Source organism: Rhamphochromis longiceps, linkage group LG19 (assembly GCF_057381845.1).
Source record: "Rhamphochromis longiceps isolate RC_006_pf linkage group LG19, R_longiceps_female_GT1.1, whole genome shotgun sequence".
NCBI classification, from domain to species: domain Eukaryota; kingdom Metazoa; phylum Chordata; class Actinopteri; order Cichliformes; family Cichlidae; genus Rhamphochromis; species Rhamphochromis longiceps.
In genome coordinates this window covers 1163338-1188160 of record NC_140575.1, presented here as the reverse complement: position 1 = coordinate 1188160, position 24823 = coordinate 1163338, and the positions used below count along the sequence as shown (strand labels likewise).

At 44.8% G+C, this 24823-nt stretch overlaps 1 protein-coding gene across 1 annotated transcript in view; it reads left to right on the top strand.

Moving 5' to 3' along the window:
* LOC146645986 (MAM domain-containing glycosylphosphatidylinositol anchor protein 2-like) overlaps positions 1-24823 on the top strand; it is a 143666-nt gene that overhangs the window by 77864 nt on the left and 40979 nt on the right. Inside the window, exons 7-12 of the mRNA XM_085390784.1 lie at positions 3241-3570; positions 5114-5428; positions 10752-11024; positions 14604-14752; positions 19935-20112; positions 23957-23977. Coding sequence (XP_085246910.1) covers positions 3241-3570; positions 5114-5428; positions 10752-11024; positions 14604-14752; positions 19935-20112; positions 23957-23977 — 1266 coding nt within the window. The remainder of the gene's footprint in view (positions 1-3240; positions 3571-5113; positions 5429-10751; positions 11025-14603; positions 14753-19934; positions 20113-23956; positions 23978-24823) is intronic.

The window sequence follows — 24823 nt, the reverse complement described above, 5'->3', positions numbered from 1 at the left end:
CTTTGGTACTTTGTAAACGTTGTTATTTTTTCATCACCTAGAATGACGTCTGCAATGAAGGAATCAGAAAATGAAGCATTTTCATCACGCGTGATGCCGCGGATCAGTCTGGACAGAACAGTCGTGATGAGGGTAATGAATCCTGTCAGCAGTTAGAGTGAAGAGCAGCACGTTGCTGTGGACGGTCCCAGGATTAAACTGAACAAATGGCTTCAGTAATAATTAAGCCCCATTCAGACGGATTAGTTGCTCTACAGCAGGAAGGGTGATTCTAATAATTTAAAATATGAAGAGACAAGACAAAATATGTGGGTGTCATTGCTCTGATAGGAACTAATGAGATACTGACGTGAGAAACAAGCCTACACAACGACCATTGTGCCACCAAACAAATTACTGAGTCAGGGCTCCAGACTAACCTTCTGCCACGGTTTTTAAAAAAGGCGCACCACTAACCCTAACCCATTCCCCACCAGTTAGGCACACCCAAATTTTTCAACTGCATTGCTTAACACCGCAGTTTTACATGTGCACTTTTTTGTGGGGGAAATTGCCGTCCACACAGACAATATTAACTTGTAAATGATTCACTAACAATGTTGTCAACACAAAGTTCTTTATTTAGAGCACATTTCTAAGGAAAGATAAGTTACTGAAAAAGTGCTTGTGCTTAAAGTGCGTTGGCACTCTTTGGCAGTATTGTAGACAATGTTAAACTTAATCATCACATCGGCTCCTCTGACGACCTGCTTGCCGCTGAAAGGCAGTGTTAGAGGGGACACTTGGGCAGTTATCGCAGCATATAATCTGTTTCCTGGATACACTGTGCTTTTTCAGCATTCAGAGGTTGATGGCTCCGTGTCAGAGCTGGCTATGAATTTCAGACAGTTCAGGCCTTAACTTAACAAAAAATGTATCAATAGTTCTTTTCATCTTTTCTTATTACCCACAGCTACATCCCCTCTGTCAGGCCTAGGCTGCTCATGAGGGCTGGGCATCATCACTGATTTCTATAATCCATTCGTCTCCGATTCACAAGGTCCTGATTCGATTCAGTTTTGCCTGAGACAGTCAGAAATATTATAATTCTGATCATTTATCAGAACTGATACATGTGGGACTTTGACAGAGGTGTGAGCATGACAGTAGAGGCCTTTGTGTCAAAGTAACTGAGGATAAAACAGAAAAACATGAAGGAGATTTTCCTGGCCTGGATTTTTATAGCAGAGAAACTTAAAAATATTCTGCAATATTGCATAATTTGAAAAAGTTTAAATTTCTTCAGTAGTGAACAGCAGAAATGAGGCTTTCTTGTCTGAGGTCATTTAAGTAACAAAGACAGCAGCCGGCAGCGCTGTAAGCAACGGTAGACTGATGGGTAATAAGCGAATGCAAAAAACAGAGATTTGAGACGGGAAGCTGTTCTTGACGTGCAGAGAGAGACAGCTGTGCATGAAGTGCATTTTATCGTGGTGGAAGCAAAACAGCAAAAGTCAGAGTGAATTAATGGCGACATTTATCAAATGTGAATTGTAGCACGATATATACATAAATGTGTGTGTGTACAGGTACGAACCCTGTGAGTAGACTGACTTAGCCTTAGCTAAGGAAGTAGAGCAGGTCATCTGCCTGATCTAGATCCTTCTGCCCCAGTCTGCATGCCAATGTATGAACTGAATCCTGAGGTCCTCCTGATGCACTGTTAGATAGAAAACAAGTGCTCGGGGCTACGACACCTGTGAAGGGCTTTGAGTGCTCCACCAGCAAAGAACCAGTCAGTTTAAAATGGAAACAATTGTGAATTCAATAAGTTAAATCGAGGTGACGCAGATACTAAAAATCTCAGAGGAGTTCGATTCACAGTGACTACAACCTCAAGGTCAAAGGTCAACTTTTTGGAAAATCCTATGAATGCTTTAATTCAAGGACAAAGTGGTGCAGCATTTAGGTGTGTCTGCCAGGAGGGAGCACTGCTGTCATTATTTTGAGCTTTTGCTACAAACTTTAAAAAGTATATTAACCTCCTGGGACCTGCGTCCACATGTGTGGACATCACATTTTGGGTCATTTAGACCAAAATACTGTCCACGAGGACATTATGCTGCCACTGTTCCATCAAAATTTAAAACGAATAATGTGTGGCTCTCATTGTTCTTAGGAACAAAAATCGGGTAAAAACAAATCTGGTGACTCTTTGTTTTTAGATTCATCGGGTCCAATATTCAAACATCAAAGAGAAATTAAAAATGCTGCTGTGGGAGAGTTCGGGTCTTTGGAGGTTAAAGATTTACTAAATACAATTTGAACCCCAACGAAACAAGAGCATCCAGGGAAAGCTGTGGATGCTCTGAAAGATGATCATAAAACATCCAACCCCTGAGTCTTTATATAGAGGGGTACTTTGTAATATAGCTAACATTTCTGTTCAAATGCGCGCGTGACAGATGCTAATAGATAGTAAGAACCTGACTGGTCGTCGCAAAAATTCAGTTGCAGGTTTTGAGTTGGACACTGTTCATAAATCCGTCAGGTTGATGCTGCAGCCTTTTGAATAATTTAAGGACCTGAGTTCCACAAAACAGCGGTTGTTTCTGGTAAATGTCAAACTTGTTGGACCCTCCGTCGGCTTGCTGCTGAACTGCTGCTCTTTCAGTTCATTCCTAGGCTCAGATTGGCTCATTGAGTCAGATACTCTGTTCGGCAGTTCATCGTTTTTGATATTCATCTTGGTCCACGCTAAGGCTGTCCCCATAAATACCCCCAAATATCACCTTTATTTGGATACATAGTTGACAGCTAACTCACACTTGTAATAAAGTTACTCCTTTTCAGCTCCTCTTCACACACTCGTGTTTGATGTCTGGTTTTAAATTTACCTGGCAGATGAATTGTCTGTTTTTTCTCCTGCTGGGAGTAAAATTATTTATGAAGAATAAAGCTGAACGCTTGTTGTCGGAGACGTTCAAGGACTCACGCTCCCTCAGATAAAGCACGTTGTTTATTTCAGTCGCACTTATTTAAACGGACACTCAGCCCTCACCTCCACAGACACATCAAACCACAACACCTGAGCATCTTCATCTTCTTTACTGCATCTTCTTTGTCAACTTACAACCGGATTGTTCTCTGAATATGTTGGAAGTTCGGTCGAGGACACTGATGTGTTTTAGTGTTTGTGTCCTCTACTTCATCTTCTCTGTCCCCAAATGTTTGTCTTTCTTTGTCCATTATGTCACGTAGGTCTCCGTAAAGGTCGCTTTTGGATCACACCTGACCCTTACCACAATGATGACAATATCCAGATTGGACGGGAGGTGAAGATCAGCTGCCAGGTAGAGGCCACGCCCCCAGAGGAACTGCAGTTCAGCTGGCTGAAGAACGGGCGGCCTCTGAGGAGTTCAGAGCGGATGGTCATCACCCACACTGACACAGACGTCTCGCCGGGAACCACCAACCTCGACATCATCGACCTCAAGTTCACCGACTTTGGCACCTACACCTGTGTGGCATCACTAAGGAACGGAGGAACCCCAGAGATTAGCATTGATGTCAACATTTCATCCACCACAGGTGAGGCCAGCTCTTATGGTAGGTGGAGTTAACAAACAGCTGCCAGCTCAAATATGCACGCTAATGAAATACACACTAATCACAGCTGCCCCGGTGACTTGGCAGCCCCTTCGAAGCAGCTGTTGTGATCAACGCTAGAGCCTGATTGGACATGGGGCTGCGGCACTGAAGGCCAAGCAGTCGGTCACCCCTGAACCACGCTCAGCCAGCTCGTCAGCTCTGCATAGGGCAGCTCCTCACAGCTGCTGATGACAGGCATTCAGATAAAGCGTGAACTTTGCCGCACACAGAACTGAGGCTGATTATAAAACCGCCCACTCCTCATATCGGGTTTTCAGAAATAATATCTTGCAGCTCTGAATTGTTTTCTTTGAACCTTGTCATCTGTGACAGCTGTTTGACGCATCCTGCATCATTTCAAAAACATACAGTGGGAATGAGCTCATGTACACTTGTCACTGGCTGGTTTCCTCTGTGCCACCAAGATTAAAATAATAGTTGTTTAGTCCTTGAACTGTGGTACAAAGCTCTGAGCTTCTGCAGATACAGAGAGGAGCAGACCTTCAGACAGATGTCAGGCAGATGAACGACTGCCGGCGGCTTCCTGTTTGTTCATGACCTTGGCAGAGTGAAAGAAACAGTCAGAGAGCCCGAGAGGAGGCGGGGGTAATCGAACTCCCGCTTTAGTCCAAACTGTGCGTGACGCCTGCTGACGCATGAAGGTCACGCTTGGGTCACTCCTGAATCCCCATAAGGAAAATAAATGCTAGAACAGTCCAGCAGCTCTCTCAGTGTCACTCTAGATGAAGGACGAGTTCTCCATCACACACGAAACAAAAACATTTTGTGTGTGGAGGCAAAGTTAACCTCACAGATGAGTCAGAAAGCAAAGGCATTATACCCACTGCAGCCTTATGAGGGGCGCCACAGCAGGACGCTCCACGTCACCCTCTTGGTGCGCCTCCTCCAGCTCGTTAGGCAAAAGTCTGGATTAATGCTCCCTAATTAGAAAGCACTGGACTTTATTCCTCTTCCTTCAACAACCACGCGCGGTATGAAAAGAAAAGAAAACACTTGGACACTGCTGGCATCATGGACAGGTTTTTGACGGGGCGCCCACACCAACGCAAAGCAGGAGACGAAGCATCGCTGAATCGTCCACACGTGAACGCAAAAAAGGAGTTTTTAAAAACTTGTTTTCGGTGATTCGAAACGCCGTTTACGTGGACGAAAGGTCCAAACGCATAGAAACGTTTTTAAAATACCCGTGTAGGTGCGGACGCAGCGTAAAAGAGTTAGTAGCTCATTTATTTGATTCATTTATTTGTAATTTAATGCAGTTTACATTTTTAGTTTAAGTGTTTACTAAATGTTTGAAGGTTGAAACAAACTGCAGTGGAGTTTGAAACAAATATGTGCGTGTGTGTTTGGAGGATGTGTTTGTGTGCGGGGTTTCTCATGCACAGCTGTAGACCTGCTCCTCTTTTATTCTGAAGGGTCCAAACCTTGGCAGTTAGCAGATATCCTGTCTCTGTCCCTGTAGTTCCTCCAGAGCTCACCGTCCCCAGGGGGCGCTCTCACCTCATCGCTCAGGAAGGCGACACCGTAGACCTGCAGTGCCTGGTCTCTGGAAAACCCAAACCCATCATCCTGTGGTCTCGGGTGGAGGAGAGCGGGGTGGCGGCGGCGGCAACGGCACTGATGCCAGACGGCTCCGTTCAGACGGAGAGCTACGACGGCATCCTGAGGATCAGCAACGTGACCAGAGAGATGAGCGGGACGTACCGCTGCCAGACGAGCCAGTACAACGGCTTCAACGTCAAGCCCAGAGAGGCCTTGATACAGTTGGTGGTGCAGTGTGGGTAACACGCATACGTCACTCAGCCACACACACAGCTCCACGATGTCACAACATTCAGAAACATAGTTTTATTCATCAGTGAGCTGTAGCCAGGAAGCAGAAGGCTGAGTCAGTTTCTCAGGCATCAGGATTCCCAGACAAACTTCTTGAAGTTCTTTCAAGTGTCTCGGAGAACGTGGAGGCAGATCTGGGAACAAACCATCATTGCTCCTGTAACAGGTGTTCATTCAAACTCAACGTGGCTCCTCTCACTGACGTCCACTCAAAGAGTTGAGTTTACAGGCTGGCTACGTTCACTCTGCAGGTCGTGATGCTCAATTCTGATGTTTTTGTCTGCTTCTTCACACTACAAATAAAATGCGACAGCAAACGCGCTCTAGTGTGAATGCTCAACGCGCCCGCATGTGCAAAAGAAGACGTCACACACAGCGTGCTCTGTTTAGACCCAGAGCAACAGTATTGTTTGACTGATGGCCTTAATATAAAGAGTTCGGACTTCACGTTTCCCAATTTTTGCTTTAAGTTATTTTGTTATTTACATAATAATGTAAATAACCTAATAATGATCCTTATTGCTGTTTAAGAGAGGAGCGGTGCTTCAAAGGATAGCTGCAGATTTCTGTCAGAATCTGCAGATTATACAGAACAAATAAAATGTTTACGTTGTCTTCCCAACAGTTTCGCTGGATGTCCAGGAAGCGTTCACCATGTCTTCTCCGGCGCTGATAATTGGCGCCTGTCTTGTGTCGGTGACGTAAAAGACGGATTTAATGCGACCTGACCATCAAGCAGCAGTCGCTTTCTGAAACATCAGATATGTGTTGGATTCAGCACCACACACGAAAGTGACCCAGAGCGGATTTGAAAATATCAGATTTGTGCCGTTCACGCTGTCATACCATGATCAGATAGATGGTCGCACAGGGTCAAAAAATCGGATTTGATGCGCTTTCGCCTGCAGTGTGAACGTAGCCTATGAAGTGTCCAAAAATCTGTGAGGGGCACGTTTGCTGAGCCTGGTAGATGAGTGAGGCATTTACACCACAGCACTTCCTGCAACAATAACTGTTATTAACAGGAACTCTACTTGATTTTGTTGCTGTAATGAGCTGAGGTTCAGCTCCTGCAGGACTCGTGTACGTGATTATTTATCAGAGGGGAAGTCTGTTATGCATAATTACTGCACGTTTTCCCGTCAAAGATCTCCTTGCAGCTCACACCGTAACATCTGCTGCTCATGTAAACAGCCACCAACAACTGCTGCTTTAGCCCCTAAAATACCCAGAATGCATTGTGGAGCTGACTCCTAAGCCCTGCAGAAGAAATGTCACACTGATCAAACCGATCACCAGAGCAGACAGCTCCAGATCAGTTTGATACAAACAGCAGATCAGTTGAAAGACACACCGACAGCTGCAGCTCAGCAGGTACGCGTTTCACCGCCTCGGCCGCGGGCGCTCGGGCCGATGCTGACGGACACATGCTGCCTGCCTGTCTCGGACAGAACTGAATCCACCACCTTCCAGTCACGCTCTGTCTAACCTGCAGGCTGCTGCGTCGCACAAAATAGCATCACAGGATGTGACGGGAAGACTTGCAGCTCCTGGCTTCATGCCGCACTAAAAGGCTGTCAGAGCAAATCTCCTCTGCAGCTCGGATGGGCCTCGTTCTGCAGAGCGTCGACGCAGACACTCACAGGAAATCAGCAGCCCGGGCTTTGAGTTTAAGGAACAAAACCTGACTCATAGTTTGAAAAACAAATCTTCTTAGTGATGCTTTATTTTTCCTTTTCGTTTCCTGACAAGTCAACATTATTAAATGCCGAGCAGATTTCATCCAAATCTGACATTTCAACAATGTTATCAACAAACCAATCTAGTATCTGAAGACTAAGAAGAAGGTGGCTGAAAATGTAGGTTGAAAATAAAACCAATTATTAGACATGTTTTAATAGATTAGGAAAACTCTGTGACCCCACCTACACAGTACGGTAAAGACTCTACAGTAAGACAGTCAGACCTCCCCGTATGAGCAAACGCTTGGTGACAGTGGGACAGAAAAACTCCCTTTGAACAGGAAGAAACCTCCGGCAGAACCAAGCTCAGGGAGGGGCGGGGCCATCTGCCGGGTTAAGGGTTAAGGAGAGGGAGACAGGACGGAAGAGAGACAGAGAGGTCTATTAGCACATAGTGATTGAATAAGAACCAGTGCATCATGGGAATTCCCCAGCAGCCTAAGGGAGGATTCAGGGTCACCTGGTCCAGCCCTAACTATATGCTTTAGCAAAAAGGAAAGTTTGAAGCCTAATCTTGAAAGTAGAGATAGTGTCTGTCTCCTGAATCCAAACTGGAAGCTGGTTCCACAGAAGAGGGGCCTGAAAACTGAAGGCTCTGCTTTTAAATACTCTACAACAAGTAAAATAATGATTTAATGTTAGACATTTTCAAACATTTCATATTAAAAATGAATAGAAGAATAGAATCACATAAAAACATGGCACAATGTTTTTTCCATTTTCACTGAAATCAGACTTTTGTAGACAGAAGGTGTTTAATGGTGTTCAGCCACAGTAAGCAGATTACAGTCAGGTTATAGGTGGATTACTCTGAAATAAGTGAAACAACGTTTAAGTCACAGCGACACAGATTTAACTTCTAAGTGTACGTGAATAGAAAATCTCCCTGAGCCTCGAGAAACCTGCTGACAGACAAATAAACACGAGTAAATCTGTGAGCGAGAAGCGAGCTGTACAGCACAAAACCTTGTGAGCAACATTTCAAATGAGCTGTTTCAGGGTTCACTTTGACAATAATCCCTCACAGGCTCTTACTGGATGTGACTGGATTACAGAGGAGACAGTGATGTGTGGTGGTGACAAGTTAAACAAGTTAACCTTTTTTGATTATTATTATTATTAAAGTGCAATTCGAAAATGTTTTTTTTTGAAATGAAGACTTAAAAAGCATTTTTAAAATCAGTTTATTAAATTGGAATTCAAAAATGAATTCACAAATGCAGATTTTATTCTACAATTCATTAATTAAGCACAGAACTGTTTGGCTCTTGTGGTCCTCCGTACTGTAGCAGCTGTTTAAAATCACACCAAGGGACGGGGGGGGGGGGGCTTGGATGTTTGACCCATTGTTCTCTGGAAAATATTACAGCCTAGGAGAGCAGCTGCTTTATTAAAACCAAATGATTACAAACTTCAAATCAATTAAAATACCTCTGAGGCACAGGAATGTGCAGGTCTTAACTCAAAGCTGGTGCTTTCTCAGGGTTAATGGCAACATGTGCAGTAAGTTGCCTTCAGGTGAATCATGGTCAGTGCATCTCTCTGAGTGCATCCTAACAGCAGCTTTCATTTGCCAAAGACAGTATGATGTGGTAAACATGGCCATCGCTGCATTGTAGCATGAAAAGCGTGACACAGATGCCCCGAACTGCTGAGCGGATGTTGAAACAACAGCCACTCTCCCGCCTACAGTGTCATTAAAGAAGGTTGCTGCATGAAACAATGTGAAACAAATTCCACTAAAATCCCAGAATCTCGTTTTCAACATTTTTATTATCTTTAATAAAATCCAGCATTGCAGTGATGCGCACATCATTGCATTCTGTTGAGATTACCTCGTACATTAAATTGTTCTTCGTTTGGCCCTGAAGTGTCTCGTGGAACAGCTGCTCAAACTGCAGGAAAGAGCAGAGTTCATCAACAAGCTGGGACTGGGTCCAGCAGTGTATTATGGGAAAGCAGGGTTAGAAGTCTTCTTTGACCAATCAGAGGGCTTGGCTGAAGGTCGGCATCAGGCAGAAGCGTCCGGTTGACCTTTACATGTTCCTGCTGTGTTTCCCTCTCAGTAGAAGGTCGTGGAAACATGTCCAGGGGCTCGAAACGAACCTCAGACCTGTGTGTGTGTCTGTGTGTGTCTGTGTGTGTGTGTCTCATGTACACAGGATGAGTTGTGCACCATCTCAGGAAATCACCTGTTTGAGTGAAACCTGGATCCTTGAGTGGAGCAGACTAATGGCTCGTGTGGTTCATGGTTCAGGTGCCAGAGTAACGTTTACTCTGCTCAAAGCCTTTTCATACGTTACAAGCTACATTCACACTATTGCTTTATTGAACTTAGCAGAACAGTCGACGTGTCACCATAATTTGGGGCTCAACATCTTGCCCAGAAACAGCAGCTCAGTGAAGACCTTACAGGACTTTGAGTTTGTGGTTGCAGGATCCTCGGGCTCTCGGGGAGATATTCTCTGGGCTTACGAGGCAAAAACCTTTTTGAACCTTGTACATCTGGCGTAAACACAGCACTTCAGAACAAAAGGGTGATTTGCTGAAAGTGTCCTACTGTGTCAGGACCTGGACACGTTGCTGTAGTTGATGCAACCATAAATCCTGTAGAAGTTCAGTGTGGGTGCAGCAGGACGAAGATCCAAACTACACCAGAGTCCACCTCTGATTGGCTCCAAGTCTGGACTTACATCCGATTGAGATGAATTCAAACCCTCAGTGCAGGTACAATAAGAAATGAGGAAGTGGCACCGTGGCTTCAGGGCTTTTTCCAGTGAAACCACGGTGGCGCTCGCTTCAGTTTTACTGAATAACAAAGTCCATTTGTAAATCTCGGCCCTGTTAGAAGCCAAAAGGACCAGGAAATGCTTACCTACCTTCCCATTTACAGTACCATTGCAAACCCTATGAGCCGGGTCACTCCTCACTCATTACGCCACGTTTGAGTGCTTTTGTGCCACCTCCACCCGTCCTGACCACGAAAGTCAACTTGTTTTTCTTCTCTGAGACATTCGTGAGCTTTTACATCTTATTGGTTCTCTCCATCCTTCAGATGGTGTTCCTGTCTGCAGAAAGGTCGCAGGACGGCTGCTGCAGCTGCTCTTTTCTTCTCTTTATTCCTTGTTTGGCATCAGGATGTTAATCTGTGAAGTGACACCTGCAATTCGGCTCAAAGCTTCTGTTAAAGTTCTGCTGGAGGGATTTAAAAACACAGTGCACCTCAGCGGAGCACCGCAGCACCAACGCACATCTGAGTTTAAATCCTATAAATATGTAAGAGGCTATTTTCAAGCCATTCTGGCTTCATTAACAGTGAAGTGAACACAGCCCTGAGTAAGATCTGGATTTGTATGATTGAAGTGCAGGAAGTGATGCCATTTCTCCATTATTTTATTTATATATAATATTTATGCTGGTTTTCATTGTGTGAAGTTTGTAATATTGGTTAAAAACAAAAATGAGACCAAGTGAAGAAAGCCTGAAATCAGTAGTGTCAGAAACCTCCCTGGCTCTGTGTTGCAGTCCCTCCCGCCGTAGAGCCCGAGCACACGGAGATCCGTCAGGCCCTCGGCCGGGCGTTCAGCCTTACCTGCCGTCTGCTGCGAGCTCATCCGGCTCGCCTGCTGCGATATGAGTGGAAGCTGGGCACCCGCCTCCTGACTGTCGGACAGTTCAGTGACCAGAGAGACGACACGAACTACCACGTCAGAGCTTTGAACAGGGAGGGCTATGGCGAGTACACCTGTGACATCACCAACGAGGCCGGGGCAGGACGTTGCACGTTCCTGGTCACAGGTGAGCTTTATTATTTTTTGAGTTATTGCACTTTAGTCACTTTATATTTAACATGACCTGAGTCATCGTAGATTTTCCTGAATTGCTTGACTTGTTTAAAAAGTGAAGACATTTGACTAGAACTTGGTTCTCGGTGAGGTTTTCAGTGGACTTGGTACCTGTAGGTTTTGCTTATAATAACCAGTCCGCTGTAACTGTATGCCAGGCGTTTATTAGCAGCCAACATGAACGTCCGTACACTCGTAACAGGAAGTACACATAACATCTAAAGAGAACCACAGCGACACCTGCTGGAACTCTCCGTAACGGCAGCAACAGGAGGCAGTATGGACAAACATAACATTGCTGTTATCTACAGTACCTAATCTGAACATGTTGGCTTAGATAATGTGACCTGATCATATCTGGGACACGTCCCTGTTGATTATTGACCAATGGATGATTTAAGGCTGACTTTGTACTCGTCTGGAATGAGTTCAGACCTGACTTTTACGCGTCTTAATTTTCCAACGAGCTGCTGTCACTGACGACACGCTGCCTGTAGGAGTGCTGCAGTTCCCTACTCTACATGACCTCATTGTCAGCTTAATAAGAAAGGTGTAGCTGCCTTCATGACAGCATTGAAAATATTACTATAGGGATTTCTAAACAGTTTTATGTACCATAGTGTAATAGAGCCCAAGGTTATTAGTCATAAGTGGTTTAAGAAGCCTTATGTCGGACACTTGATGTGAGCCTGACACCTCCTGCTGCTCTGTAAGATCAGTTGGCCCACAGTCTGACAGCTCAGGAGGCAGAGCAGGTCAGCAGGTCAGCTGCTGATTGGAAGGTTGGTGGTTTGATCCCTGGCTCCCCCAGTTTGCATGCCAAATATCCATGATACTAACCCGACTTGCTCTCCACATCCATCGGAGTGGATGAATGATAGTTAGAAAAGCACTCAGTGCTTGTGTGAATGGGTGTGTATGGGGTTAATGCGCTTTGAGTATTCCAGGAGAGCTATATAAGAACTGTACTAGCATGCACTGAAACCAGTGAACCACTGAAACCAGTGAACCTATATACACCATTGTCACAGTAATCATAGGGGCACTTGATTGCAAGATTAACTAGTTAGCTGGTTAAATAAGGCATAGCAGGGTCCTGAGTGGAAACAAGTTCTCCATAACTGAGGCTCTGCCAGATGCTCACAGCTCCGGCCACCAGGCTGACGTGAGATACCAGAGAAGCTGAGGTCTGTTCTGAAAAGATCCATCCCATCCACGGTGCGCGCTCAGCTACAGGAGAATAACAGCAGCGAGTGTATTCCCATCCAGAGCTGAAATTGAGCAATTCTGGAAGAACATCTGAGAGAGAGAGGTGTCACATGACACTAACGGTGACTGGTGGACTAAAGGATGAGCCGGTCGCCATCACCAAAGCAGACAAGCGCAGAGCTGGACAGCAGCAGGACCTGACACGCTGAAGAAGCTAACAGCACTACATGTAGCACAAAGAAAGGGTCTGCTGACAGCGGGTACTCAGTCATGAAGGATCCTTTAGATTACTAATGTGTACACACACACATATATATATATATGTACACATGTGTGTGTGTGGAATGCTTAACTTAATAATTTTAGCAGTGTTTGTATCCCGAGCTTCAGATGTTTCAGTTTTTTTGTTGTTATGTTGTTATGAGGATTTTATCTTAACGTGAGGAAACGAATAAAATCATAATTTCATGTAACTGAACAAGCATGGGGAGAGAAGGCAACATTTAATATGTTTAAAATGTTTTTTTAAACCTTTTTTAAACCTTTTGGGGTTTGAATCATGGTAACTCAGCTCGTTACGTTTTCAACAAATACGTATCAACTTTTGTGGAAAATAAAAGAGAAGGCGTCGGACGAGTAATCCATCTCTTTAATTACACAGGTCTGGTTTTGTCTCACGTGAATTTGGAGTTGTTGTTGACTTCCAGGCTGAACCGACTCTGCGGGTTTCAGTCTCTGAGTCCACTTGTGTCTGCGTCTTCTCTGAAAGCTCCCCTGCAGAGGCACCCTGTCAGCGCCCAGAGACTTCCTGTAAAACCCGCCGATGTGTTAAGCCTCTTATCAGGGCCGACCGCTGAGCAGCAGCGCGTTTTGCAGGCAGCAGCAGAAAGTGCTTAAAGAGTGGAGTTGTAAGCTCAGGATATAAAGATGATAGAAAATGGTGGTGATTATGCCAGACTTGTCATTTGCTGAGGTGAAGTTTGCGTTGTTAATCAGGTGTGAACACACTGGTGGCATTTTAAACCTTGCTCATCCTGCAGCGACCAATGAGACAGCGTAAAGCTTCAGAATAAAAGTGACAGAAGCAGACATGAAACTGTGAGACAAAGTGCCAACATGACGACTCGCCAGACGGTCTGACTGCTCCTCCCACCGTCAGACAGATGAAACAAACAGAATTTTAATAGGATGATTCATTTCTGTCTGTTGAAGTCACAACAGCAAAAGTCATTTTGTGTGTTTTTAAAGCCCTGATTTCTGCTGAAGTCTAACATAAATAATCTTGTTGTCACACAAGCAGAACACACACCATTGGTTTAAAACAGTCACGTAAAACACAAGAAAACATGAGACGTGAGAACACCAACACAGTGCTGTGCTGCTTCCTGTTGCATTTACTGTTAGTCTAATGGCATAAGGTCACAGAAGAGGGGCCTGAAAACTGAAGGCGCTGCCTCCCATTCTACTTTAAATACTCTAGGAACAACAGCAGGAGTGAAGTGCTCTAATGGGTGCATACAGGACTGTAAGGCCATCAAGGTTAGATGAGGCCTGATTATTCAGGACCTTGAAAAGAGATCATGGATGCCAACGGTCAAACCAAACAAGTCAAAAGCTGTGGCTACCAAACAAATGAGACTGCAGCCACTGTCCCTGGATCAACCGTCAAGTAAGGCAAGGAGCTGCTGATCATTTCAGTTGTGCAGGGAGGGTCTAGCATGCACTGTGCACGTGCACAGAGATTAGTTAAATGCCCTCAGCCAACTGCTTCAAGTCCCCGTAGTAACACTACTGATCAGCTGTTTGGAGTAAAATAGACTCAGTGGCAGAATTAGCAACAGTATCACATAGAAAGAAATCATGTTGCTGTTAGCATTATATATTTATGAAAATGTAACTATACTGCCATCAGCTAATCCATCTTTGTTTATTGATACTTATGTTGATAAAAGCAGGTTCATACACACAAACATACAGAGATGCCATTGTTACAATGTGGTCATGTGTATCACTGACACAGCCAAGTCTGCTTAATATTTTTGAGTCCTGTGAAAGCAACCTGCAAGTTGCTGAGAAAAGCAAGAGTTTTGCTAAACTGGCCAACAGCCTTGTTTTGGTTGGTAGTTCCACCATGCCAAGCATCGCCACACAAACACACAACAGCGAGTAATCTGCAGCCAAAGATATAAAAACGACCCATCGTAACACCAAGTGTCACACACTGAAAAACACGGTGACGACATTGTTTTCTATTCATGAGTGAAAAAGACATCCTGGACCTGTTTCCAGCCCTGTGTGACCTCTGACCCAACTGCCTCCTCAGGAAAAGCCAACCCTCCAGAGTTTTACTACGACACCTACAGCGCTCTGTGGCAGAGCAGGCCGCGAGTCTACGGCTTCAAGCTGCAGTGGACTCAGATGGAGCCGAACGCTGTGGATCGAATCCTGGCCTACAGACTCGGCATAAGGCAGGTCAGTGCAGCAGGTTTGTTATTTGAATGCAGCAATCAGTCGTCCCCACAAATGTCTTCATTTGCATTTTGTTTGTCCGAACTCAGGGGAGGTTTTCCAGAGTTTATAAGGGTCTTTGAAATGTCTAAAATCCATCTATATGCACGTTAGACTTTACAGTTATGGATTATGAGACTTGCTTATAATCCATAACTGTGAAGTGAGTTATGAAGTTAGAAATATTTAATTGAAAAAGTCTGTTGTAACCACTGAGGACTGATTTGCTGACTTCCCCCAGGCTGTATTTACAAAGAGCACGGTGACCACATGTGAGGTGGGAGGAGATGTTTCAATCGGACACTAATTTACTGAAAAAGCCTTTTGCCTGTTTTTTGCACTTGATTCTGAAATGAACTGAGTGCACCGCAGCTTTTTAAACCACCCCTGAAACTAGCCATGCATACGAGGGGTGTTAGCATAGTTAGTAGACAGACTAACTATTCTAATAGCTGTGCTTCGAAGCAGCTTTGTGATTAAAGGAAAACAACCAGTGTGAAATTATAGCTTGCAAAGAAAAACATGCTTAAATTAGGAACTTTAAGTTGTCATGAGAAATAAGAAAACTACAACTCCACAAACTCGTGTCTGCCTTTGTGTTACTGTTCTAGATTCATGTACGTTGTTCCCAATCCCACTCTGGAATAACAACATTAACTTCCACAATGTCCGATGTCGTGGTGTCAGGATCATCTTCATATACTGTCTTATGTGTTTGATACAAGTCAAATATTAAGCACCTTCAGTGCGCCAGTAAAATAGAAAAGCACTGTATGAGAACCAGTTTACCATGTTACCAAAAATAAATAAATATGGTGATGTACTAGACAAGACAAGACGCTTCACCCGTTGCCTACTGGTGGTGGTCAGAGGGCCCGGTGGCGCCAGTGTCCGGCAGCCTCGCCTCTGTCAGTGCGCCCCAGGGTGGCTGTGGCTACTATGTAGCTGCCATCACCAGTGTGTGAATGGGTGTGAATGTGTGTAAAGCACTTTGGGGTCCCTAGGGACTAGTAAAGGCGCTATACAAATACAGGCCATTTACCATTTACTAGTTAGCTTTGCAAACAGGTGGTGTAGCAGCTAGCACTGACACCTTGCAGCCAGAGTCCTGGGTTTGAACCTGCCTTTGGCTTCTCTGTGTGGAGTTTGCATGTTACCCCATATGGGTTCTCCTCAAGCTACTCCAGCTTCTTCCCATAGATCAAAGACGCGCGTGCTAGGTTCCGCATTGGCTGCAGGATGAATATGGATGCAAGCGTATATGTCCTCTGTGTTAGTCCTTTGGTGGACCGGCAACCTCTCTCCCAGCCTCTTGTGGGCAAGACTCCAGCCCTCTGCGATCCCAGTTAAAATGGCATTAAGAAAATGGATGGACTGATAGTCACGTTAACTGATAGATGTCAACTAAAAAGTTGTTGTTTCTATACCTCGTTGTTCCTGCATGTGTTCTCTTGGTGTTCTTGCTCCATTAAGAACATCACAAAGTGCCATGCATGTAAGAAACTCCGTCCCGGGTCATCCGTGGATCGGGTTTCCTCCGAGGCGTGGGCACCTATCAGCAGAGATTGTCCATAACCTATAGAACTCAAAGGAATATTCTCAAGTAATAGTCAAATATGCCATTCAGCGTGTTAGTTACAGTGCCGGGAGTAGCTTGGGAGAACAAGGAAACAGACTGCTTCAGGTTGCCTTCCCAAACCAACTCAAAGTTTATTCATCAGACAACAGTTTATATAGAGGAAAAAGGTTCGTGTGTCAGCAGATTCTCAGTTCAGACCGGTACAGACCAAATAAGGAAGCGCCTTCCTGCCCTCTGAGCAGAGAAGTATCCTTTGTATAGTTTATCAGTTCAGCTACAATTTATGATTATCCCAGCGAAATACACTCCTAGACATAGAATACAGAGTTCTTTCATTAGTGAATTCTGAAACAAACCACCTGGCCTTTAACAAACCTTTCTCTAAGAGATAAAGAAGGGAGGATGGGAGTAAGGGAGTGATCTCTGTGGTGTTTTCAACCTTGAGGCACCAGCCTGTGATTCTTACACATCAATTCTTGGGTCACAGAGAAAGAGAAAAACAACTAGTAAATGGGCCTTATTGAGCAACAGTTTTCCTGTATAATATCACTATAAAACAATATCCTGTAAATGCTACCATGGTGCTAAAATACATAACAATGCAGTTTGCAGCAGTGTGCTTAAAGCATGGGGAAACCAAACTGAAACATGCCTCTGCTTCTCTGTTCTTCTGTCCTCGTGGGGCCTGTAACAGACTTTTAGATCTTATGGGGCATTCAGTGTTTTCTCTATAGTTGATTTTACCCTGCAGAGTCACATGGAGGTAAAGCCCACAGTGACTGACCACATAGTGTATACGAGTGAGTGTGGGAGAGACAGAGAGTAGGTGGCAGTATTCCTCCTCCTTTCTCTCTGTCGGGCTTCACCTGCAGTGAAGCTCTGCTAAAAATCAGTGGTTGTGTAATTGTTGTAATTGCAGGTGATCTGTAGGGATTAACAAATATTAAAAGGACATTCATTCAGTTTTTAATGTTTTTAGAAGGTTTCAAAATTCTGGGAATATTTTCCCTGAAAGTTGATTGTGGATGTTTTCAGTGGGAGAAACGTTTCATCACTCGTCTAAGTGACGTCTTCAGCCTCAGCCGACCTTATAAACACTCAGGGCTGCATTTATTAACAGAGAAACACTGTTCCAGAAATATATACAGATATCCAGCACTGTGGCTCCCGTGGCGATTCCCCTGAATCCCACAGTGTGAGTGTAGTGACTGTGGCTCCAACTTTCCCCGTGCTCCCAAACCGTGACTCCGATCCCTGGCGACACAAAGAAACACACATGTGGGCAAAGGTATCCACACTGGTGAGGTTTAGCAACACTGAGAAACACGGCCGTGCTAACCAGGGTTAACTCAACGATCCGGTGTTGACCAGAGCTGAGCCGCACTGCTAAATATGACGGTCATGAAGAAGGTCATCAGCACAGTTGACGTCTCCCGTATGTCCTGATGTATCAGAAGTTGGTAGTGATCCCGTACGTGTCAGGACTATCGGAGCAGCTGAGATGCATTTTCTCTAAACACCGGGTCTCTGTGGCTTTTAAACCCCAAAACACGCTGCACCAAAAACTGGTCCACACCAAGGATCGGGTCTCTCAACACAAACAGAGTAACATAGTGTACGCTGTTAAGTGCAGGAGGATTGTCAGGATTTATACATCGGGGAAACCAAACAACCTCTGGCTAAGAGGATGGCACAACACAGAAGAGCTACCTCGTCAGGCCAGGACTCTGCAGTCTATTTACACCTACAGGCCAGTGGACACTCTTTCAATGATGAGGATGTAACATCCTGGACAGGGAGGAACGCTGGTTTGAGGGCGGAGTCAAGGAGGGAAAGACCATCTCTGAATGGAGGAGGGGCCTAAGGGTACATCTGTCACCATCTTACATGCTGTGATTGCAGCCATTCCCCACCTCTCTGTGAATGGGACTCATTGATCAGTGTTCATGACATTGTGTCTGTGAAGGTTCTCAGTCATCCAGCTCACCTGAAACTCTGGCTGATTGGGACCCACACCCAGTTTCACACCTTGGCTCAGGCGATCAGAGGATCATCAGGGGTCCTTTTGTCCCTCTCTGGGGGGAAACTCCCACTAGGTTTATATCTGGGACTCTCCACCATTTGACCTTAGAACTGAAGAAGCTTCTCGGATGAGAGGTGAAACGTCTTCAAGCAACTTAAAGAAGTCCAGACGCTTTTCTTTGCAAGCTCCTTTGGCTGTTCGTGACATTGTTCCTTCAGTGGGCTGGCTTCAGTCATTATGCAAATGTCCTGCTTATAAGGTTGGAAACCTGCAGTCAGCTGAGACCGAAGACGTCACCTGATGATGATGATGAAACGTTTCTCCCACTGAAACGTCCAGATGAACAGAATCAACCTTCTGGGATCTGCCTCCCTTAGTTTTCAGCTTCATATAATACACACTGATCACATGACTTGGTGTGCTTGGTATGGCAGAACAACACACACACACACGTGTATGTACACACACACACACACACACACACACACACACACACACACACACACACACACACACACGTGTGGAAAATGTTCCTGCAGCACAGATTCCTGAAACTCTACCTGAGGTCCCTGCAGCAGCAGCCTGGCATCATAAAATAAGGAGCAGGAGGAAGATGTGTTCCCATGGCAACTGGCTCGTCTTTTCATTCTGCAGAGCTGCTGAGAAACAGAGAAAAGGAGGAAGTGCTGATGGGGAGAAAAAAGTTATGAGGAGGCAAACAAAGTCGGGGAAGAAATATCAAAATGTTTAATTTGGGGGAAGGAAACTGAGAGATGACACAAATCAAGACACAACAATTTAAACACTTGTGCCTCAAGTATTCCCATACAGAAAATCACACCAAAGCAGAATTCAGAATTAATATTTAATTTATTCGTTGTACTGTACTGACTGCACATAATGAGGCACGATGGTGGTGTGGGAGGCACCATAGAGTGACAGATCAGTCACCTGTTTATGAGCCATTAAAGAGTCCATGTTAGTAATCGTGTTATATCAAGCAGACTGAAGTACAGAAATGACCTATGACCTTCTGATACATGTTACATTTCTGCAGCACATGTTTTGTTCTTTGCAACATTGTAGCTCCTGTAACGTCCTGCAACAATGAGGTGTTGGTCATGCACCATAGACAGGCATGGATTAAGGAGAACCTGAGGATCTCATTGCATTGTGGTGAAGATCTGCATAATGTGATTTAAATTGGGTGATAGGAAACTGGCCTTAGTGGAATATGTGCTCAGTTACAGCTGCTCTAGTGCATCATGGAAACAAATATGGCAATAACGCTTCCACAATTTCTCATTCTGCCTCAGCTTAGAGTTTCTGCATAGCTGCTGCTTGTCGACATGCAGTCACGTGTTACGGTAAAGTTAGCCACAGTAGCTGCTTCAGGCTAACACGCAGAATGTTCCTGTTGTTGTTGCCCATTAAAAAACCAAATGAACATTTGGCACGCTGTGCTGAGTTTAGGCTGATCTGTCGAGTTAATCGAAATGAATGTGTTATTTGGATGAGTTGGAAAATCCCGCGTTTTGTTTCAGATGGGTCAGTCTCGCTGGTGGGAGCAGGAGATTCCCATGGAGGGAACCATCCAGAAGGGGGAGCTCTTGACCTACAACTTAACTGAACTCATCAAACCTGAATCCTACCTGGTCCGCCTGACACCCATCACCCGCTACGGGGAAGGAGACTCCACTGAGCGCATCATCACATACAGCGGTAGGCTGCCTCGTTTTCTATCGTTCAATCCCCGAACAAGAGCAGGTACACAAACACTGCCTCGCAAATCTTTCTGGAGGAATTTACACGCACAGCTGTTTGCAACGCTGCTTCAGATCACTGAGGTTCACGTTCATGCACAGCTCTCTTAAGGCTCGCGACAGTGTTTCAGGCTGGGTTGAGGTCTGTAACAAACCTCTTTTTTCCAGGTATTCTTTAGTAGATTTGCTGCATGATCATCGTCCTGCTGTATGATCTAAATTCAGCAAAACGTTACATGTGCTTTATATTGAAGGTAAAACCCTAAAATACAAAGCAAACAGAGAAAAAACCCAACAATCAACTCGATGCATGCTGGGTGCCAGTGGCACCACCATGCCTGATGTTGTGGGGACATGCTGTGTTTGGTTTTTGCCAGATACGGTGATGTACATTATGGCCACAGGACATGACAGAAGTCTTACGGTGTGTTCAGATGCAGCTTGGCAAACCAAAGCAGTGCTGCCATCTTCTTCTTAGAGAAACAAAGAAGCCTTCCAAGCAAACTGTACTTGCTAAGGGGTTTTGAATTTTACTGTCATGAACTTCAACATTTAACATGCTAACTGAGGCCTGTAGAGTCTGAGATGTAGCTCTTCATACGCTGCAGCCATGGAGGCAGTTAAGTCATACAGGACTTTTCCTTCTCATCCCTGCCATACATCCGTGCTTCAGATCTCCATGAAGCTGGCCGTGGTGTTTCAGCGTCTAACGAAGACGCTGGTGGGCTTTCCATCACCCGATGAGTTTTTTTTCACTCATCTCTTTTCACTTCCTGTTTGTCTGTACACCGACATGTATTTAATCAGTGATATTGTTCGACTCTGGCCTTCTCTCTGGTTCTGTTTTAAGCCACTGATGAAACAGCCTGTAAAGTGATGTCAGGAAGCATGAGCTGATATGAGAAGGCCGGTCTCACAGAGGAGGGCTTCACAGGGCCGCTTAAATGCCTCAAATGTTGAATAATAATTTATATCTGTGTCCAATGACTTAAGATAACAAGACTTTTAGCTGGAAAGTTAACACTTCAGCTAAAAGTGCAAACAGTTGAAGTGTGACAGGAATCCTGGTGGAAAGTGCAGACAGGAGTCAAAGTCAACACAGAAACACGAGTGGAGTAAAATCAGGCTGACAGAGAAACAACCTGCTCACAGCAGGAGACGCTGATGCACACGTAAACATGACCTAGTCTGCTGCCTGATGAGGACTTTTGACTGTCAGCGAACATCCTGCCACCTCCAGATCACGATTTTACCTCTGTGCCACAAACACAACCATGATGGTAACTGCACTTTGTAATAATAATAATGATGGATTGTATTTATACAATGCCACTATTCATTCACTCTCACACACTGGTGAAGGCAAACTATAGTTGTAGCCACAGCTGCCCTGGGGCAGACTGACAGAAGCCAGGCTGAGATATCGCGCCATCGGCTCCTCTGGCCAACACCAGTAGGCGGGAGGTGAAGTGTCTTGCCCAAAGACACAACGACCGAGACTGTCCGAGCCGGGGCTCGAACCGGCAACCTTCCGATTACAAGACGAGCACCCGACTCTTGAGCCACGATCGCCCCATGTTTGTGCAACATGCCCTTTTTCCTCCACCTAAATGCTTTGTATCTAACATGCACACATGAACACATCAGAGAGCAACTTGCTTATCTTGCCCAAGGACACTTATGCATGTAGACTGGACAATAGACCCTGTGCACGAGACAATGCTAACTTCCTGGTTTGAGACCGGATGTGGGGTTGTGCATTTCCGGTAGCTTTACTTTGCGGTCAATCGCTACTGCGAAGATATATCCTCCAAAATCATGTCCAAAACTGGAAAACGTAAAGATGGCGTTAAGTTACAAAGAGCAGAAGGTGGGAACACTCACCGCTGTCGTGTCATAAAAAATCTAATGATCAATTTTGACGTTTAAAGAGTTTAGATCGATCAGCTGTTTACATCACTCAACACAAGCAGAGCTGCATCACTGCAGCAGAAGACACATCGTCCACATTCAGAAGCACATCTCTGTGTAGTGACTGGTCTCATGATTCAAACAGGCAAATGTTCAGCATTCAAACTACAGGTGAAGAACAGTCAAACCAGATGTTTCCCCATTATGTCGATATCAGCTAGTCAGGTACACACCTACACAGCATGTTAACAAACCGTGAAAAAAGCCACACAAAATGAATGATTGCTGGTAACGGTTTCTATACGTTAGTATTTACGAAGGGTATGTTGTGACTTACCTTCAAGATTACAGCGGTCCCTCGCTATAACGCGGTTCACCTTTCACCTCGCTGTTTCGCAGAGTTTTTAGTGCAAGTTTGCATGCTTATTTTTACGTCACATTGTGTCCTGCGTCCTGATCGCTGCATCGATGCTAGCAGTGTGACTCTGCAGTGCAGCGCTGTATGTCCACGATGTCCACCAAACGTTTGGCACCGTCAAAAATAACATTGGCTTTCTTCCTGCAGTAAATATAAACAACGACAGTATTCAGGAAGAAAAACAAACATTGCAGATATTTTATCGTAACTCTGGTTTTACGTGTCTCATCAACACAATTTAAAAACTGGTATAAAGTCCACACTTTGTCCGTCAGTTGTTCCGTCTGTCCTGCTCACATCTCCAATGGTTGTACACGTTGTCATTAACGTGGCTTCACTCCACATCAGCCGCTTTGCTAAAACACCGGTGTCGCACATAAGGACGCTGTCAGAGCCTGTCAACCACGTTGATCAGCTGCGTATATACGAATGTGAATCGCGTGATTGGCTGGACTGTGGGATAAGGCGGCATCGTTCTGATCCCACACGGGAGCAGCCAGTCACTGACTAACACTGCAAAAGGTTAGGTTAGATGTTCTTTTGTGCACGACGCAGATTTTCTGTGCCAGCAGTGCACAATTGCGCACGCGCACAGCTTAGAGGGAACACTGGCCAGGAATCAAACTACCAACCTTCCTTCTCTACCTCCTGAGCTACAGACACCGCAGAGAGCAGCTCAGGTTTCAGTATCTTGCCCAAGGATACTTATGCCTGCAGACTGACGTTCAGCTGGGTCACATGATGCTCTGCATGTCACCATGTGACATCTGTCAAAGCTGGATTTAAGAGAAGAATGGATACCCTGAACCCTGCAATTAGGTAATAAAAGCTGTTTCCACTGCGTGTGATTTAGTAAATTTAGGTTTTCTAATCCTTCATTAGTTTGTAAATGAATTTCCTCCCAACACAACACCTTGGCCATGGTTCAGGGTTCTTGTCAGATCAGCATTTCCTGATGTCCCACGGTTTGGATAAGAACAGCATTTCCAGCATGGTTTACATTTGGTCAGACACTGAAGTGCTGTGGTAATATTATTGAGACTGCCACAGTGTAACAAAGCACAGGACAAGCGCACACCTCAGTGTGTCGAGGCTACTTCCACTTTCGAACAGCTGCTTGAGTGTTCAAGGGTTTTATAGGTTAGAATCAGGGTTGGGTTGTAGGGTAAGCAGCCTGGGAGTGTCACCGAGGTCCGCACAATCCAATCTATTCTTATATCATAACTTTAGCATGATGAAATGTGTCCAGGACAGAGGGGCTCGCTATCAAACAGGTTTACACTGAAAGGTCACTTCCTGTTTTTTGTCTTGTATTTCGTCATGATCTAAAAAGCTGTTTGCAGTCCAGCTTGGTTTGAAACGACACCGTTCTCACGTTTGTGTCACAGTTACTGTCCTGGATCATAACGGTTCTGCTCACACTGAGTGTTTTTGGACTGTTCTGACTGACCTCTTCTTTTTTGTCCCTTCACAGCTCCTGTTAACCCACATCTCAGTAAGTATCTGCCCACACTGACACACAGTCACACACTGGGCTGCACTTGGGTTTAAAACAGTCCAAATGGCCTTCTATACTGGGAACATAGCTAAAGGTGGATTAGCTATATACAAAGAGTGTAGGCTCCTGCAGGAAGTACAGGAAAAGCTTTTCAGGTGCGTCCCACCTGAGCTGCTTACAATCAGCTGATATTTATTTATTCTAATATCATAACTTCTATGAAACGTGACCTGGCCAGCGGCGCTCAGAGTCCAGGTGGAAGTTTGAACATTTTAAGTCATATAATATCATTGGTCGATCACATCGTGGTTATTCCAGCGCTCTTCTGTTATTTTAGCATTTTGGTTATTGTTGTTTGTTAGTTAGTTGCTTCCTGTGACTAAAAGTTGGTCATATTTTTACAGGTAAAAGTTTATATAGCGTCTTATTTTCCTTGAAATGTGACGGGTGTCCGTATGTCTACTTTTCGCTTCCTTCCATGCGCTGACATTTTGCATAGGACCTTCCCATCCTGTTTGTTGGTGACAGATCAAACGTGCGCGTCTACCCTTGCACGAGGAGATTACTCCTGATTGGATCACTTCCAAACTCGCCCTGCCTCTCTGCACAACTTAAATAATTCTGATTGAATCTCATCTCTCGGGAACTTTTTCATCTTGTTCTGTTCGTCGGTAAAGCGTCAAAACATTTCATCACGGTTTTTTGTCCTCGTGCGTTAGTTTAGTTATCGAAAATAAAGGTAGCTGATGAAAACTACGACTGAAAATAAACACTGGTTTGGAGCCAGTTCGCTTTGGCTGCAAGGAATTCAATGACTCCTCCAGTTCCATCTAACAAGCCTCT